This window comes from Taudactylus pleione, unplaced genomic scaffold (genome assembly GCF_031769625.1).
Source record: "Taudactylus pleione unplaced genomic scaffold, aTauple2 ptg000659l, whole genome shotgun sequence".
Lineage (NCBI taxonomy): Eukaryota > Metazoa > Chordata > Amphibia > Anura > Myobatrachidae > Taudactylus > Taudactylus pleione.
This window is the reverse complement of record NW_028285061.1, coordinates 2,966,995-2,986,890: the sequence shown is the minus strand read 5'-3', so window position 1 is coordinate 2,986,890 and position 19,896 is coordinate 2,966,995. Positions and strand designations below refer to the sequence as shown.

At 42.5% G+C, this 19,896-nt stretch overlaps 1 protein-coding gene across 1 annotated transcript in view; it reads right to left on the bottom strand.

The window, feature by feature from the left end:
- The window catches only part of SVIL (supervillin), a 275,366-nt gene that overhangs the window by 48,166 nt on the left and 207,304 nt on the right, over nucleotides 1-19,896 (bottom strand). Inside the window, exons 21-27 of the mRNA XM_088455534.1 lie at nucleotides 17,546-17,696; nucleotides 15,400-15,489; nucleotides 13,398-13,484; nucleotides 11,498-11,675; nucleotides 4,577-4,749; nucleotides 1,610-1,765; nucleotides 806-942 (exon numbers count right to left, since the gene is read on the bottom strand). Of these exons, the coding sequence (XP_088311660.1) occupies nucleotides 806-942; nucleotides 1,610-1,765; nucleotides 4,577-4,749; nucleotides 11,498-11,675; nucleotides 13,398-13,484; nucleotides 15,400-15,489; nucleotides 17,546-17,696 (972 nt within the window). The remainder of the gene's footprint in view (nucleotides 1-805; nucleotides 943-1,609; nucleotides 1,766-4,576; nucleotides 4,750-11,497; nucleotides 11,676-13,397; nucleotides 13,485-15,399; nucleotides 15,490-17,545; nucleotides 17,697-19,896) is intronic.

The following is a 19,896-nucleotide window of genomic DNA, read 5'->3' as shown; positions in this document are numbered from 1 at the left end:
ACATTTAAGCCACATGGCTTGAAAAACAAAAATACATTCTCTGCCCACAGATAGAATTACCTTTAATTATTTTATAAACTAATCTGTCATCACATGGCTCGCACAGTCATACGGTCCTTATTAGCGCTCACGTGTGTGTTTTGGTGAGGAAGAAGAACTTATGATGTTCAAGTGAGTTGTACAATTACATTTACAAAAGCTCTTTCAACAAGAAATGTGGGGGGGCACAGTGACGCATGGATTTTAACCAGGGCCTTTTGTGTGTGGAGTTTGTATATTCTCCCTGTGTTTGCATCGGTGTAACGCCTAATGAATAAAATTTCCTTCCTTTCCTAAATAAGCATGTGGCAGGTCAAACAGGTACTACAGATGTCTACTTTACAGCCTTTCTACAATAAATCCACAGGATAAGGGAGGGAGGAGAGAAGGTTTCCAGAACAGGTTTTCTGGATGAAACCAAATTACACCGAGAGCTCATCGTTTACGTGTCTGAAATATTATGTGAAATACTCTCATACATAGCTGTAGAGAGAGACGCATTTCCCTAATAAGAGCTAAAGGCGTGTAACCACTGTACAGTATGCTTCCTTCCTTCAGCACTTCCTGGCCATATATGCTTTAAAGTGTCTGCTTGCTGTTCAGGGACAGATATTTCAAGTGGAGGATATAAATCAGTCTCTCCCATGCCTTATATGGCATTTTAGATGACAATGCATCCCTAGTTATTAATACCGATGCCAGAACAAGTCACATCACTCAGCCCCAGCAAGAGAGTGACAAGATGTCAACATGTCAGGACACTGACCTTTGCTTTCTCAATGACGTTGGCAAACTCTCCAACCCAAAGGAAACAGAAGTGTGGTGAGATCAACAGGAAGCAGTCACCACTGTTTAAGGAGGAAGCTCGAGGCTCTACCAACCTCGACTGGACATGCCTGCGACCTGATCAAAACAGTTATTTGTATAATTAACAGAAAATTATGATATAGCAGAGAATAAACTTTACTCATAGGAGCCAATCCTGCTCTTTTCATACAGCCAAATAAAATGAACTGTTCTTTGGTGTGCAGAGTTCAGTCTTTTTATTGTGTCATTTTGGCTAAGGTTGAAACAGGCAACCATAAATTGAGGTTGTATTTTATCATGGATAAATCATCTGAGAACTTTAACTCTTAAAGGGACATTTTTCTGGGTAGACGTAAAGGTATTCTAGGAAAGAGAACGCAAACAATGATCAGCTTTGTACGAGGACTTATAGGACCATAACAGAAACTAGATAAAGTCCTACCACAATAATACACTACCACCAACAAGTTCAGATCCTTTGTGACAAAATATGACCTGAATCAGCTGTAATAATACAAATCTACCTAATCACTGAAAATCAGGAAAGCCAACAATTGGATTGGGATGTGTGCGGTCAACTACAGGTCAAAGCCTATGGGGTTTCTTAAACCCAGTTCGACCCCTAAACAGGATATGCAATGTGATCCCTTCTAAGCAAGTGCATAGCTATGTGAGGCCAGCATAAAGTAATAACATTTTTAAAGGCTATATTTTTTTTTTTATATACTATAACAAATAGAGCAACAGTTTGATGACGACACACCTTTAATCTGTATTAACATAAGCTTCTTATATGGCACTGCACTATTGTTGGAGTGTTGTTCTGTGAGGTTGACACTGCGCAGACTGACGCTGCTGAAGTTTTCCTTACTCGCCAATCCAGCCAGGGCCACTTCAGAAAAATTAGAATTTTTTGACACTAAAAAAAAAAAGAAAGGAGGGACGTTTAACAGGGGTTTTCTTTTTTTTAAACCATTAAGTAAACATTACATTTAAAAAGCACTGTTTCCTATATAGCATGTTTCTAGTACTAAAGAAAAATATCTATTATCTTCCACAGTTCACCAGCTGCTGTCACTTGTACAATAGACTTATGCTGCCTGGACATAAGCAGTATGACAGTGTCAGGGACATAGGACCTCATTCAGAGGCGGTCAATAGTTGCAAGCGGTCACACTGAATCAGGGCGGCCGCTTGCATCCTGAACGGCCGCCTCCTTGTCGATCGTTAAGCTGTGGGTTACCACCCACAGCTTAATGACCGACCAGGTTGATGGTCGCGATGGTGATCACCATCGTGAACCATCGGGGCTTACGATCAGACCCTAAGGTTGGGTCTGGGCACTCGTAAGCCCCAGGGAGCTTTCTGCTCTGACGGAGCAGGAAGCTCCCCAATGACATCACTGATGATGTCAGTGCGGCCGCCCACAAAACGGTAGGCGTTCGTAAAGGAACGCCTCCATTTTGGAAACCACCCCCCGACCCGCCTACCAAACGGGGCAAGCTGTCGATCAACATCGACAGCCGCCCCTTTGGTAGCGAGCTCAAGAGCGACAGAGTTTCTCTGTCGCTCCGGGGTTTGCGCGTGCGCAGTGCAGTCGCTGCGCGTGCGCAGGCCAAACCATCGAGTCGGTTACGAGCGCATCGGCGCTTGCGACCGACCCTGAATAAGTTCCATAGTCCAATCCAGACAACGCCCTGCCACACTGGCACCACTGGAGCCTGGTAGTGCAGTTAGAGGATGACCACACAGACCAATGTCGCCTTCAGACCTAATGACTAACATTGATAATGATCCCACAGATTTTGGTTGCTCTATCAGACATTGTGCTAACTGCTCGGATTATACGTTGCATCAAAGTGTTTCATATCAGCTGTGGTATATTGGCATGCTGCCAGCATTACATGGGAAATGCACTGTCAGAGGTAAATTTACTAAAGGTGAGAGTTTTTATAAGTGGAGATGTAGCCCATAGAAAACCAATCAGATTCTACTTAACATTTAACTAGCACCTTCTAGAAGATAGTAGCTGGTTTCTGATTGGTTGCTATGAGCAACATCTCCACTTCCAAAACTCTCACTTTAGGATGAAGGATAATTCAGTTTATATTTATTTTTTTCAGCATGTTTTTTTTCTTTTGTAAACAAAATTAAAAAAGTTACCAGTAGTTCTTCGGATGAAGGGGTCTCTCTAAAGACAGCACTCACTGTAAGGGCATTTTCTAAGTAGCAATTTTTGTGATAAAAACCCATAGTTTCTGAACACTGGTAAATACACCAGTGTGACCACAAACCTTTCCTCCTCCCGATTCGCAGAACCAGCTAATTTTTCACACAACGGATTTTTCCGTCCGGCAAAAAAAAGACTTTCGGTTGTTTAATTTCAGTAGTAGTTTCAAATACATTAGGGCTTTCACACTGCACAAACACGGCACAGTCGCCGTGTTACAGCCGTGATAACCAATGACTAGGACAGCTGCCGTCCACGATTTTCAGTTTTACAGATTGAAGAGGGATTCAAACACGGCAAAAACATCACCCACGGCACAAAACCATTGCTTGTGAAAGGGACTGATTCACAGGAAAAAAGCCGGACTTTTTTTGCAGTCCGGACAAAACCATTGTGTGTGAAACTAGCCTTATAGGGGGTATTGGTTGCGAAAATGACGTAATTTTCACCTGTTTCACTTATCCCCATATTCAATTACAAAGACTTTTCACAGGTCCAAAAAGTCTATGTTAAAAAACTGGGATAAGTTTTCACCATGTAATACATGGCGAAAAAAAGTGCAAAATTGGGGTTTAGGGTGCAGGCTTAAAACAATAGCCTGCAGCCTTTAGAATGTCCCCTTAATTTAATGTGTAAAAAAAAAATAAAAAAATTCCTTAGGACACCCCAAAAAATGTACTTTCATTTTGGGGGCAAAAAAAAATAAAAATGTTGGGGGACACAATTAAAAACTAGCTAAATAGACTCAGACGGGGCCCCAAGTATGCAGCAGGTGTTTTCTTCATTGCAGGTGGTTGCGGATGGTGCATTTTTAAAAAATAAACTTTAGGGACTTCAAAATATGCTTGCACTCATTTTCATGTGCCCCAAATTTGATGGGCATAGTTATTTAAAAAAACAAAACAAACAGAAATGCTATTCTTCAGCGGTGCATTTATGCACCTGCCGCGGCTATTTTAAAATCCCCACCACCTTCAGCAGGTCAAATCGGGATACCCATAGTGATCCCCTATGTTAGATCATCTTTAGGGGGATGGCAGGATGATTTCCCGAAAATTCCCAGGACTTTGATACTCACCTTTCTGCCGGGTCCCGTTTTCGCTGGATCCTAATTGAATACTGGGATAAGCGGGCACGCGCCCGATGCTTTATCCCAGGAAAAACCTTCGATGATGGCAAAAAGTCCGACCTCGGACTTTTCGCTTCAAATTGAATATGGCCCTTAGTGTTTAATGATCCTTCTATTTGGATGTTTGGAGTGGGATAGGGCAGTACAACAGCAACACCTTACTGGGTAGGCACTGTGCTTACCCAAACAGCTACCATCATCACAGAGACTGAATGTTCTCAAGGGAGATGACATGAGAACACAATGTTTTAAAAGATGTATCTCAAAAATTGTGGTAATCCCTGCAGAGGAGCTGTATCCCCCTTTTAAATATTTAACCTTGAACCGCCAAATCGCAGTAGTCAGACTCACATTCAGCATCATATACATACTTTTTTCCACTTTCATTCTTTTGGACTCCATGAATGCCACATTCAGTCTGGTCTCTGTGTACTCCTGCAGTATATCATCTCGAGCTGCGAGCATTCGCAACGGGTTCCCCGAGGCCTGGACCTTGCGCACTGGTCTCACTGCACGCTTGTGTTCCGCAACAGCAGAGGTTAACCTGGATGTTACAGCATGGGGATCACACAAAGACACAATCACTTGACTTTCAACTCTGCCTCTACAGATTCTCCATTTGCTTATGATGCCTGGGAGCTAATTGTTCTACTGTTTGGTCAGATAGTCAATAACTTCCAATTATCAGATGGCCTACAAACGCTGCTCTTACTACAAGACATGAGCTGTAGTGGTGAACCTTCGACCATCATTCATAAGAAAATATAAATTTGCAATAGTTCTGTTCTCACTTTGCTTCTGGCTTGTGCGGATATAGGGGAGTATAAACCATGTAAGGTAAGGCATGAATTATAAGGCACAATGTGTCCATCCAGCTAAATACCTTGCTTACATTGTGCTCCTGTAAACACATGAGAAGAATGCCACAGACACTAATGCAGAGCCCTATTAGCAGACAGAAAGATTCTAGAGTCAAAACAAGCAATAAAACATGGATGACATTTAATATCCATTAATGCAGTTCCCACTGTCTTATGGTAAAGACTGAGCACATCAAAGGGAAGTGCAGAAGCAGTATTCATGGAGAGAAATGCGGTCACTACATAATCACTGGCAATCCTTTTAAAGGACAGGGCTTCCATAGGGTAGGAGAGGTTTGCACTGGATCATACATGACAGCTGTGTTGTGCTATCTATGCAACATTATATGGAGTATTGCAGTTGACACAATGCTTCATGGGAAGGCAATAAAAAAAAAATGAGATGCATATTAGGTTACCATATAAGGAGTTTAAATTACAGGAGTTTAAATTAAATTTACAGTGCTGATCTGGTCCCAAACTTTAAATGAAGATACCAGCCTATTATAGAAGTGTGAAAGGTCTTATAGGCAATCATGTTATTTGCTAGTTAATGGAGAGTTACACCTTTCATATGTTTTTGTTTTTTTTTTATTTACTGCATTAGTATTTAATATCCCTTCTCCAAATTTCAATAAACAATCTTTCTGACCTCCCAGTGGTATTCTCACCAAATGTGCATTATCTAGGTCAAACAGTTACGGTGGTAAAAAATAAAAAAATCGTGGATGATTTGAAGACCTTGATGAAAAACACAGGAGATTGTCAGAAACCACTGAGTGCTGTAAAAGCTGCACGAGAGTACAAGCCAATAAATTAAAGCTCTCTGATAACTAGACTTTTTGATCAGTCATTCGCTAGCTATCGTGCCCGGCTTTGCAGGTTACCCTCCCCCCCCCTCCCGTCTTCCACTCCTGTCTGTTGTCTCACCTCTGTGTCTCCTGTCCCCCCACCCCAATCTGTCTGTATCTCGCATTTGTCAGTCCGCCTGCCGTCTCTCTCATATCTCTAATGAGGGTTGGAGATGTGGGAGGACTCACAGTGCTGACAGAAGGGGACAGTCCTGCGCATCCAACCAGAGCTGGGGGGAAAAGAGAGGTAGTGTTCGGGCGTCGAGCAGACATTGAGAAATATAAGGGGGCCTCCCTCCAGATCTCACTGCACAACTGCTAGTATGACATTCAAGCCTGTTATATAATAGATAACTTTGCAACAGGCAAAGTGAAAAAAAAAAACTCCAAAAAATATGCTCTCCCTGGAACAATGACAGAGATTGATCTATATGTTTTAAAGAACGTTTTCCCTCCAGACCACTGTTGTAAGACAGGCAGCTGCTTAACCATGAAATAACAGAGGACCAATATGGCAGCGTCACTTTCCCCAGCATGGGCATGGTCCCGAGATCATAGATTCCTATTGGCTTGGCCAGAAATAGCGCCATGCAATTACTGGCAGTGCTGCCATACTGTTGGGAGCAAATCCAGAAGTGTCAATCTAACCTCACCAGCGATAGCTTTAGGTCGACCGGGAAAAAATATATATATTTTATTCTGGACCATAGCGATTTTACCTTGAATCAAAAGAAATAATATGAATAATAAATATACATGTATTAAAAAAGTCACAAAGAAAAAAAAAAGGCCTCTAACAGTTGTACATGAGGAATTGGAGAGCTTTCAGAAGAGTCCGATTTTAACTATGCCATTTTCACAGAGTATTCCTGCAAGACATTTCTCAAGTTACACCTCACACTACATGAGGCTACCCGCTGTAAATGCACTACACTAAGCCTGCACCCTACTTATTCTTCAACTGCTTTATCAAATAATCCTGATAAGTGGCCACCCTAGTTCTCCATAGTATTCTTAGTATTGTGCAGCCTTTGTCTTGTCTAGAAAGGAATATATTAGTGCAGTGGTTCTCAAACGGTGTTCTCAGGTCCCCACACAGTTCACATTTTCCAGGTCACCTAGCAGGTGCACAGGTGTACTCATTACTCACTGACATTTTATAAGATCCACAGGTGGAGCTAATTATTTCACTTATGTTTCTGTGAAGAGACCTGAAAAACATGCACTGTTTGGGGTCCTGAGGACAGAGTTTGAGAACCTCTGTATTAGAGCATGCCTCGGGCTGCATACATATCTGATGGTAGCCACAGGGGTGGAATGAGAGATGACGCTAAAGACGTGTACATTAATCCATCTTTACATGAAGGTGCTGCAATACGATACACATGGGTCAGAGTAGCATGGGAAGACGGCTGAGAAAACAAGACTGCAGAGACGCAATGGGGTAATATTACACTAGCAAGAATATTAATGTAAACAATTTATATGGTGCTACTTTTCACTGCTGTGAGCTGGGAATGAGAAATGACTGGAACAAGGACAATGTGGATTACTCAAAAATACATTTACTGTCTATAGTAGTTTATTTCCATATGGGATACAGATAAAGAAGAATAAAAGTCTTCCAGAAATAATAGGCACAGCTATTCTTTGAGGAATAAAATATTAATGTATAGAATGCAAGCTCCAATGACTAATTGTTTTCCCCCTCATTTGTATTTTAAATGAATCTTAAGGGGCACATCCACTAGGCAACAATGAAAAGACTGAACGATATAGTCAATTGTATTGTGCAGTGCCTACACTGAACGATATGTCGTTCAGTGTAGGCACACTCCCTCATCCCTGGACATGGTCAATCTGTCGTTATCGCCAAATTGACCATGTTCAGGCGATGATTGATGTCGGAAACGACCAGCGGGAGTGCGGATCGCTGGTTGTTTCCGACATTATAGTGCACGATTAATGAGCGATTGAACGATAATGATGTCGTTATCGTTCAATCGCTCATGAATATCGCCTAGTGGATATGCACCATTAGCATCAAAGAAAAACATACTACATCAAATACAACCCCAAGACCTGCATCGCTGATAGAATGGATCCCTTCGATTGCTTGGCAATTTGCGAACTCGCAATGATAGGGCCACAATCTTGTCCTTTGGCAGAAACATTCTTTGTGCCTGAGAATCCAGAAGTGCCCTCAGATGTACCATCCGCTGTACTAGAGAAAGAGGATTTTTTCCAAATGATGATCCAGCCGTCCGTCTGTAGACAGGCAATGGTCAGCTGAAGATTGTGCCAATATCACAAGGTTGTCCAGGTATGGTAGTATTCTGATTCCCTGACGCCTGAGGTAGGCTGTCATAACCACCATTATTTTGGTGAACACCCGAGGGGCCATTGATAGACCAAAGGGCAGTGCCTGAAATTGGAAATAATGTTGCAGGACAAAAAAACGTAGAAATTGTTGGTGGGATGGCATAATAGGTACTGTACATGCAGATACGCATCCTGAATGTCCAGGGAAGCCATAAAATCCCCAGGTTCCATTGCCAAAGTAATTGATCGTAGAGTCTCCATACGGAACTTGGGTACATGAATAAACTTGTTTAGGGTTTTCAGAATTAGAATAGGGCGATGAGACCCATTTGGTTTCTGAACCAAAAATAGATTGGAATAATAACCCCTTCTTTGTTAAACTACAGGAACCGGGATTATCACCCCAGCCCGCAGCAGGGAATAAATGGCCTCCTGGAGGGCAAACTCCACGATAGAATCTGATGAGGGAGGAGGGGAGGGGGGGGGATTAGTTGTGCAAAAAAACTTCTGGGGAGGATGCCTCCGGAAAGTGAGGGCATACCCATGAGAAACCACTTCTCTGACCCAGGCGTCTGTTGTGATTTGATGCCAGTAGTCCGCAAATTGAAGTAGGCCTCCCAACCTGGGATCCCCCAGGAAGAGGGTTTGCCATCCGCCTTAGAAGATAGACATCTGGCCAGCCAGGACCTCTTAGTTTGCTGCTTGGTGGTTCTGTGAGAACTAGACGGCCTGGAGGAAGACTGTCCTTTTCCTCGTCCCTGAGGACGAAAGAACCAAAATGTAGACTACCTAGACTTTAATGTAGATGTTGATGGTATACCTGCAGATTTTGAAGATGTCAGAGTAGCCACTATCTTATCTAATTCTGCTCCAAAAAGTATATTTCCAAAAAGGTAAGGATTCCAGATCCTTCTTTTTCCCCGTATCTGCTTTTCAGGACCTTAACCAAAGGGCTCTACGAGCCACAACTGAGATTGCCGATGCTTTAGAAGCTAGGAGCCCAGCATCTACTGCAGCTTCTCCCAAATAGGAGGCCGGTTCCCGTATGTGGGAGATATAGGTCAGCTGTTCTCTAGTAGCATTTGGTAGAGTATCTTCCAATTCCCCCATCCATTCTTCAACAGCCTTGGATACCAGAGCCCCAACCATAGCTGGTCGAGTAACAGTTTCAGACATAGAAAAATGTAAACATGTCTTAAAGCAGTATTTTCAATCTGTAGGACCTTGAAGAGAAGATGCTGACAGAATAGGCAACGTAGCACTCCTGCCTAAATGGGTCATATGAGCATCCATAGTAGGAGGGATTTACCACTTAATACATTCAGTAGCTGGGAAAGGATACAAAGATGCTAATCTTTTCGCAACATGGAACAGTTTATCCGGGTTACCCCATGCCTCTTTCATAAGTTCATTGAGCTGCTCAGATTTAGGAAACTCAGCTTATATCACCTTCTGGTGTTTAAACACTGGAGCCTTCTGTCTAGGAGCTGGCTCATCATCCTGTATATTTAGGATTGATTTGACCGCCCTCACCAAAGAATGGACATCCACTGTAGAAGGATGGTCCTCTTCCCTGAGATAGAACCTGAAGAAGAACTTGGCGCATCATCGGATTCCTCTGATGAGTCTGAATCTACAGGCTAAGCAAACTGATAAAAAGATGACGTCCGTTTAGGCGCCTTAGTGACTACGGGTCTGTTCGCCACAGCTGACAGGCATATTCTGACCTAAGGGGTATAAACATCCATCCAGGAAGAATGTATTGGGGAGGCAAACATAGCATGCTGAAACTGCTGTGGGTGTCCCATTAAAGGAGGCAGCGTGGGAGTAGCCAAACTATCCACTAACTGCGTCGTCATCTGAGACGAGGAGGACACCCAAGATGGCTCCTGTACAGGGACTGGTAGAACGGACTGGTGAGGTGGTTCTTTATACAGGATGGTTTGTGTGCTGTCTGTTATAAAGTCCTGAGGCGACAAGCTCGCCAAACAGGATTTACATGAAACCAGCACAGGGGCCTCAACCTCCTGTTTCCCCTTTACCTTTTGACATATCAATTATAAAAGGTGTAATAATGCAGTGTAATGTGACAGAATTACACAAATAACTAGTAAATGTGAAGTACAAAAGGAAAACCCCCCACTCACCTGTAATGAAGGATGAAGAGACAAAACAGTGATAGTTATAACTGACAATCAGAAATAAAAGGCAGTATCAACACAGCAGCTAGCAAAAGTCACATACAATGCATACAGTATGTAAATTAGTTGCAATGGATCCTGAATTAACTACTCAAACTTGGTAGGATATAGAGCACTATATACCTGACCCAGGGGAGAGGTATACAGGGAGAATGACCCAAAACCTCCTGAGACCAAACCGCTTCAGCAGAGCACTGATAGTGGACTTTGAGTGTCTCATATACATGAGGAGCGACTCAAACATGGGAAAACCTTTGATGGATCTGCGTCTGGGACGGGGGAGGAGTTGCCGGGGGAGAGCCTACCTCACTACAGAGGCTTCTGGTGCGTCTCCAGCGTTGGAAGCAAGGACTGCCATGAGCAAATCCCCATAAATGAGGAATTGCCTTACCTGACCTCTCCGTGCATCAGTTTGCAGTCTGGGCCCCGGCGTCGCCGCTAGCAAGCTCTGCATGACCCACCAAAATCACCAGACCTGTTAGTGGTGTTGCTGCTCGGCGGAGGTAGGCTGAGTCGCAGCGTAGGCGTCTATTAAGACGCTTAGCACTGCTAACTCTAAAGCATTGCAATAGAAGTAAAACATAAAATTTGAGCTTGGGACTGCCTAAGCAGTCCCCCTGTTTTAAAGGTGTTTCTGAATCCTGCTGCACCAAACAAAAAATGGAATGCCTGTGTCCAGGGGCGGGATATATGTGGAGGAGGACCTGGAGCATCCTGGGAGCCGAAAACTTAACTGTTTGATGCCTTGATCACTCCAACCACATTATCCCCCCCCATGGTATACCTGTGGATCCCTATGGACCCTGAAGAAGAAAATACAATAGGTTTTCTGTGACTTGGGTAGTTATCACTTCAAGGGACTAAAATAACCAATATAATGTCATTTTAGGTCACAACAGCTTAAAATAAACATGCATATTAGTGATTCAATTCAGTTTGTTTAGTTTAAACTTTTGAGAATGGGTCGTATATATGTGGGTTAAACATAAAATAATAAGATTCGGATCATCAAATTGTCCAAAACGCTTCCCTCAGGTTTGATAATTGGGTACACTCACTTTGGTTCTTCAGAGTTAAATAAAATATCAAAGTCTTCATCAAAGTCAAATAGATCAGGCCTGGCTGTGAACTCTAGCGGCCGGTAGAACCTGGAAAATGTCTCATCGTCATCGAGCTTCATAACTTCTTTCACAGATTTACTGGTAACGGCTAGAGTGGTGTCCTGCAGACCTCCAACTGCCCAGAAAACAACAAATAATTACATATGAAAAGAGGCTTTCGTAAATTAGTCATATAGAAGTAAAGGACAAATAAGGCAGAGCACCAGATCAAAGCTTTGTGTCAGATCGCATTCCAGACTTGGCAAAATTCAAATATAATGGAAATAAACTAAAGTAAAAAGCTGAAAACCTTCGAAACCTTGATATGCAGAGAACAAACAATATGTCCAATGTTATGCAATAGAAAAGTACACTAATGTACACATGCAATAAAAAAAAAGTAAAATTTCTATGTGTAACCTTGTTTATTTTTTAACATAATTATCCACTTTGTTATCCTCTGTCTATGTTCATATAAATACACCGGACAAAATAATATGGAATACGGAAAGACGAGGTGGTATAAATGGTGCGCATCCACTAATAGACATAGAAACGAGAGCACGATTACGACATTGTATTTGTGCTGTCGTTTCTATGTCTGATGTGCCTACACTGAACGTTCAGTCGTTCAGTTGTAGGCACATCCATCACCCCCGTACATGCTGAACCTGACGCGATAGTCATGTTGACCAGCATGTACTGGCGATGATAGATGGCAAAAAACGACCAGCAGGCACGCGCATCGCTGGTTGTTTTTGACATTTACCTGGCCAATTTGTGAACGATTTGAGGGCGATTAACAAGCGATTGAACGATATCGTTATCGTTCAATCGGCCCGTTTAATCGCCTAATGGAGAAGCACCTTAAGTTCAACAAAGCGGGATGTGAACATGCGTGTAGATCAGGGATGGGGAACCTCAGGCGCTGGGGCTGTATAAGGCCCACGGAATCATTTGGTCTGGCACTCGGAGCTTTTTTATCCTAGCCTTATCTGGCCAGCAGGGTGCCTAGAATGGCACCCTGCAGCCAGAATCTATGCAGCAGTGCCACATGTAGCGTCCTTAGGACGGTTCAGACGGTCACACTGCTGCCCTTACAGCTCCCCGGAGCATCCTCAGGATACTCGCATTGCTGTAATCACAATCGATTGTCAGTAGGTGGACTTCCTGCTCTATTAGAGCATGAAGTCCACTGGGGCTTGCGGCCTCGAGACCCTACCGTAAGGGTCTCATCGCAAGCCCAATGGTCGCGATGGTCTTGACCATCACCTGGCCGCTCGCATAAGCTGTGGGTGGTCACCCACAGCTATGCGAGCGGCCAGTAGGCCGCAACTTAAACAAGCGCCCGCCCTGATTCAGAGCGAGCACTCGCTTTTTGCGAGTGGCTCTGAATCAGGCCCAGTATCCATCTACACTGGAAAAAGCATGGACACCAAGAACTTCGGAAGGGGAAGAGTGGCCGAAAATCAGTCATGACAAATCGGGATCGCAGGCATTTAGGGCGCCTAGCAACCACCAATTGGTTCCAAGTGCGTCAGAAACTGCTCCGACAGCACAATGCCGGACCCAGCCAAACAGTACCAGAACGAAAACTTTGTCGCGAACTGCATGGATTACGAATTTTCAGCCGTATAGCTTGGCTGCATTGAAGGACCACTTGGTCATGGAATGGGAGCAATGTGATATGAATGTGATCCAGAGTCCTATAGATAGCATGCCTCAGAAAATCCGAGCCGTTGTTAAAGCAGATGGTGATGTAATGCCATATTAACGTAACATATTAACTGACTATAAGCTCCATTATTAGCATTTACATATTATATTTCATAAATCCTAAGTATTACACTTACTGTACCTTTATTGTGCAGTTTTCCCAAGAATGATTCTAGCTTATCCAACTTTCTATCAGATTCCAAAGGCATATCAGGCTTGGCTTCAATCTCTAGTAAGCAGAAAATAGTAACTCATGAAAAATGGAGACATCCTACCCATTCTGTTATAACTCAAAATGTAGGTTGCATTGCTCATTTAATTACTTTTTATCCATGTAAGAAATAAACACCCTATTTTAAGTGTGAAAACGGTCATACAAAGAAGGTAAGTTTCCATTTGTACTTTCTATCTATGTATTACCCAGGTTGCATTATCTCAGTCATGCCAAAATTATTCCGTCTTTCGGAATATTTGGATATGGGAGACTCAACCTGTAGTTGTATTTAAGACAATTATAAAGGATTGAAATAATCCATAAAAAAAATATTCTTCATAAACTGGTATAGTAAGATCACATTCATGTTGAGGGTGTAAAGGAGAATAAACTGCCTTCTCCAATTCTACCAAAAATAGACTTAGCCAAATTCCAGAGACTTGCATACACCGTAAACAAATGAGCTCAACTGCATTCTACCATGTGGTCTTGAATATCACAAACCAAAGATGAATATCTACTCTGAGCTAAAGGGGGAGCTAGGCCTGAGATTGTTGCATTATGCAAAATGAGATTGTTGCATTGTTGTATGCAAAACATAAAGCCAAGATCATTACCTATTAAGCTGGACATAGAAAGATCAAAGGCTTAAACTTGCGTGACAACTAAAGATGAGTTGTTTGGTTTTACTCGGTTATGGTCAGATCTCAAAAACTGCATCATATTGGCTACCCGGCACTCACGTGTTTTGGATAGCTAATAATTCAGATTCAAATGTACAACATAAGGAAAGCACTACATGTATCGGTTCATCAGGATTTAAATGCACTTATTTGCTTGCAATTCACATGACCTCTAGTTTTGAGGTCATCTTGGTAGTACAGCTTAATCCAGCTTGCAATGAGTAGATATTCAAGTGACCAAAAACATGTAAATGTACTAAAAATTATATACCTTTTACATATATATATATATATATATACACACACACACATATATATATATATATACACACACACACACATATATACACACACACACACACACATATATATATATATATACATATATATACACACACACACACATATATATATATATATATATACATATATATACACACACACACACACACACACATATATATATATGTATATATATACACACACACACACACACATATATATATATACATACACACACACACTACGGAATCAGTATGATTTACCGCCGGCAGTTCAAATCCCAACAACAGCTGCCCGCCACAGGAGGAAATCCCGATCGTCCTAAGGTAAGTACTAACTAACCTAATTCTACCCCCCTAACCCTCCCTTAGGGGTGTCTAACCCTAACCCCCCCTTCCCCGCAGCCTAAACCTAAGTCCGCCGGGGGTGCCTAATCCTAACCTCCCCTCAGGGGGTACCTAACCCTAACCTCCTCTTCCCCTAGCCTAAACCTAACCTCCCGGGGGGTGCCTAACCCTAAGTCCCCCCCGGAAGCCCTAAACCAAACCCTCCCCCCACCCCACCCACGGCTGTCTGCGCCCGGCTCACCTTCGATCGGTAAGCCGGGTGTCGGGCTCTCGCCGTAGGTCTAATGAGAGGCGTCGGGATTTGGACACCGGTCATTAGTGCCTTGCTGGGATTAAGCAGTCGGGGAGCCGGCTGTCGGGATTAGGTCCGCCTGCTTCCCGACTGCATACCCATGCTACAACTCCCCCTCCAAAAAAAAGAAACAAAGCACAAAAAATAAACACTACAGCAAAAGCATTTCTTCATTCGTGTTAACAATGTGGTAGTAAGGTAACGTAATACAAATAAATTCAATGCAGTTCTTGGTTGCTACTGAATTTATAGATTAATTTCTCACGTGGCTGCTTTGTTGGCATTAAGTACAACAAGACTTAATTCAGGTTCCAAGGCATACATACCCTCAGCAGGCTTGGTAACAAGATTTGTGGATTTCAGTTTAAGAGCCAGTGGTGAGGCTACAGGTGTTATAGCTGTAGGTGAGGCCAAGCCTACAAGAGAAGAAATACAGTGGTTTTTGGCAGATTCTATTACAGTGAAATTATATATATATATATATATATAAATATATATATATATATTTTGCTGGTGACAATTCATCCACATAACCATCTAAGTGACTAGATATTTCAGAATAGAAATGTGCATGTGCCAAAACATATTTCCTGTACAAATTTTCTAACAGCTGATGCGAAAGACGAGTAAAGGGGAGGTGTACATTTTGTCAACATTCAGAATGTCGACACTTAAGGTGCGTACACACTAGGCGATCAGGAAAGACAGTACGATTACGACATCGTAATCGTACAGTCGTTCCTGATCCCCTGTAGTGTCTGCACTGAACGATCAGTCATTCAGTGCAGGCACTGTCCATCATTTCTGAACATACCAATCTGTCGTTATCGTCAGATTATGCTGCATGTTCAGGCGATGGACAATGTCGGAAACGACCAGCGGTAGTGCGCATCGCTGGTCGTTTCCGACATAAAAGTGCACGATTTGTGCACGATTACGATGTCGTAATCGTGCAGTCGCTCAGTAATATCGCCCAGTGTGTACCCACCATAACATGGCAACATTGTGAATGATGACAGTAAGCATGTCATCAATAGGATTTTGTTCCCTTTTAGTCTGAGCCTAGCCCTATCCCTAACTACAGCCGAACCCTAACCTATCCCTAACACTAAAATCAGATGTTGACATTCTGGCTGTCAACATTCGGGGGAGATGCAGAGAGATATAAAGTGGAGAGATATAAAGTACCAATCGATCAACTCCTAACAGTCATGTTACAGGCTGTGTTTAAAAATGACAGTTAGGAGCCGATTAGTTGGTACTTTATCTCCATCCACTTTCTCTCTCCAAGGCTTAGTACATCTACACCATTATGTCTAAATTATGGCATTCGCTACATGTCGACATTCAGACCATGTCAACATTCTAGTGTCGATAAACTTATACCGCGTAAAGGAATCCTACAAATGTACTCAGGCCTGCAGTAACTTGTAATCTGCAATACTCTTAAGTTGTTCTGCCAGTAAGAAGGCAGGGTGTTTCAGGATACAGAGACATTCGCTGGCACTCAGCAGGTTACCTACTTCTACAGTAAGTTAAATGGAAATACAGCATGAGAAAGAGAATTCTATTATTTCACTTTCTGCGAGAAAACAGATACACTAAGTGAAACTTTCTGGACATGTTGTGATCCTGAAGATCAGCCAGAGAGCAAAGCAACAGGATTACTGTCCATTCAACCAACTGTGGGCCATTCAGTAGTTGAGCAAAGTGGCCAGTCCACAGAGTTAAAGGAGCCTGGTAGTTAACCGACCACACAGGTCAATAGCAGTTATCTTCCATTCCCAACATGCCAGGCATTACAGTAATTTTGAACACACATCTGGCGGTATGTGGCCGACTGCTCAATATCGCATCAAGTGGTCAACGTCAGTCTTTATATATCAGATTGATGGAGTGACTGTGCCAACACCTAATATTTACAGATGTGTGCTCCTACATCTAGCCTCCTTGCACGTTAAACAGCCCTTCTAGTCGCACCATGCCGTGGCGTGACTTGGTGGCACAGAGTGGCATTCCTATATTCTGTCTGCAACTACGGCTGTATGTGCATGTGAAATGCTACATTACAGTGTCACAGCCGCTGACACTGTAGCATTTTGCATGCAGATGCACCCGGCGTCGCACACAGAATATAGGAATGCCGCATATCATTCTAATCAGCAGATGCTATTGTGTGAATAAGACGCATTTGAAGGTAAAAAGTCACACGACTCATGCGTTATGTGTAACGTGACTTGTAGTTGCACGGAGGATATATGTATTTTACTACATCTGTAAAATACTATTTTAAAGGACAAGCTATGGTTAACATCAGTCTCCATAGCAGATTGATGGAGTGACTGTGCCGACACCGAATGCTTAAATCAATCTGTTTTAAAGGTCAAGCTATTGACACACAGTGGGAAGAATCCAACTGCATTCCCAGTACATGAACACTCATGCAGTATGACACTAATGCAAGACACAAACCTTTTTTAACCATGCGCCCGGCCACAGTGAACTGAGTGGAATCATTGAAAGCTCCGATACCCTTACACTTCCAGGCCTCTTCTCGGACAGTAATCTGTTGTTTCCTCTCCTCAATGGTCATGTGTAGTCCACTGCTATCAGTCACTTTCTGCTTTAAAGGATGGGAGAAAAGAGAAAAATAGAAAGAAAAAAAAAACCTTTAGTGCAAAATATTCTGCAAATGGTTACAAGTTACAATACATGTTTCATATACCCACACATTACAAGGGATTATAATTAGACTGCTTTTAATTGAAATCGTTCTGTTTGCAGGAGTCATGAAATCAAATCCAATCAAAGCTGTACAGGCTGTAGAGGATTCCAATATACAAACAATTATTCCAGCTCATCTAATTACATTGTGTATGTGTGCAGTAATTATACATTTCTTCACTGGTGTACACACGTTGTGTGAAAGTAAAAACAGGAAATTGTTTGTTTTTTGGATACGATCTTTTTTGGATATATGAAAACAATCAGTATGGTGAAATTGCAAGGTAATTCTCTAAAACTGATAAATGAATTGTAAGACTTAAGGTGCCCATCCACTAGCAGACCATAGAAACAACAGCACGATTACGACATTGTAAACGTGCAGTCGTTTCCATGTCTCTGATAAGCCTACACTGGACTAGCAGTCGTTCAGTGCAGGCTCAATCAATCATCTGGCAACAGGTTGACCAGCATGTTTGCACGATGATAGATGTCTAAACGACCAGCGGGTACGTGCATCGCTGGTCGTTTTAGACATTTTTGCAAACTATTTATCTATCAACTTAATCGTCTAGTGGATGGGCAGCATTAAGGGGGGCATCCACTACACGATTTTAGCAGGCAATTGAATGAGAACGACGTTGTTATCATTCAATCGTTTAAAAATAGTTTATAAATCGTGCAGTGTTTGGTCGTTAAGTAACACCCATTAAGCACCACCCTAGTTTCTGATTGGCCGACCGTTCCATTGGCAGAGAAGGCCATCCAGAGGCGCAAATGGTTCACCATAGATGGTTTTTTGTGCCTTCGATGGTAATCACTGATGGAACCATTGATGGAACCATTGATGGACACCCAACCACTGGCCATTGCTAAATGGAGGAAATCCATTCTGCACGTTTCCTCCTCCTGCATCACTTCCGAAATTGTGCCCAAGAATGCTGTGCAAAGGCACTTTGGGGCACATGCCTAAAGTAAAAGTGCAAGGACATAATTCCCCTCCAAGCACAAATATGCTGAGATGTGTGCAGAGATCAGCCGCAGCAGGGGGAGGACTGAATATCAGTCCTGTATTGTTGAAAACAAAATGTACATATACATAGTGGCACATGGGGGGGGGGGGGGTGAGCCCATTGACACTCGGGTGAGAGTGGAGGCTCTGCCACAGAGATAGTTTACCACTAGGGGGAGGGGGTTCATAAAGGTGGGAATCTTACCACTGGGGTGGGGCAATTTCTGATGGGGGTGGGAAGTGATATTACAATGGGGGACTATGGACATGGGTGCAAAATACCCCTAGGTATATTTATTTTAAAAAGGTAATATTTAAATATATTTTAAAATCTACTTCTCAAACTAATCGAAAATACATAATTCTGAGCGGTATTGGTGAAAAAAATTGTCAGTGGTTAAATAGTGAACTTTAAACATTACACACAAATAGATATATCTATATATCCTCTGTCTACAAAACTCCTCCACATTTTTGTTTTTAGGGAACATTCAGTCCTGCTGACTTACGGTCTTGCCTCTCAATCTCTGGCTGTGATTGGGGAGTTTTATATGGTGCAGATGTAAACTTTCGGCAGAATATGTGCCCCATGCTATTTTATAGCATAATTTTGCCTTGTATGGTGCTCTACCTATCATTCTTGCCCTAACTGTATATTGAATGAACTATTTTGTGGCATGTAGCGAGATAATACAGATGTGTCCACATACATCTTACCTCCACGAGCTACAAGTCGCATTAAACATAACTCATGAGCGCCGTGTAACTATGTATTGCCAAGAGTCTTTTCGTGTTACTTTTTACCTTCAAATGCTTCTTATTTGTAAAGCAAAGTCAACAGGATGCACAAGCAGCTTCTGCTGTTTAAAAGGATATGCCACAGTCACAGCCACTGACACGTTGCATTTTGCATGCAGATACACCCCCAGTCGCACACATACCGCATATCATTTTAATCAGCAGAAGCTGCTTGTGTCGTATTCGCATCGCAAATATAACACATTTGAAGGCAAAAAGTTGTTCGAATAGATGTTCTGTACTACTGAAACACGCCACGGTGTGACTAAAAGGGCTGTTTAATAGTAAT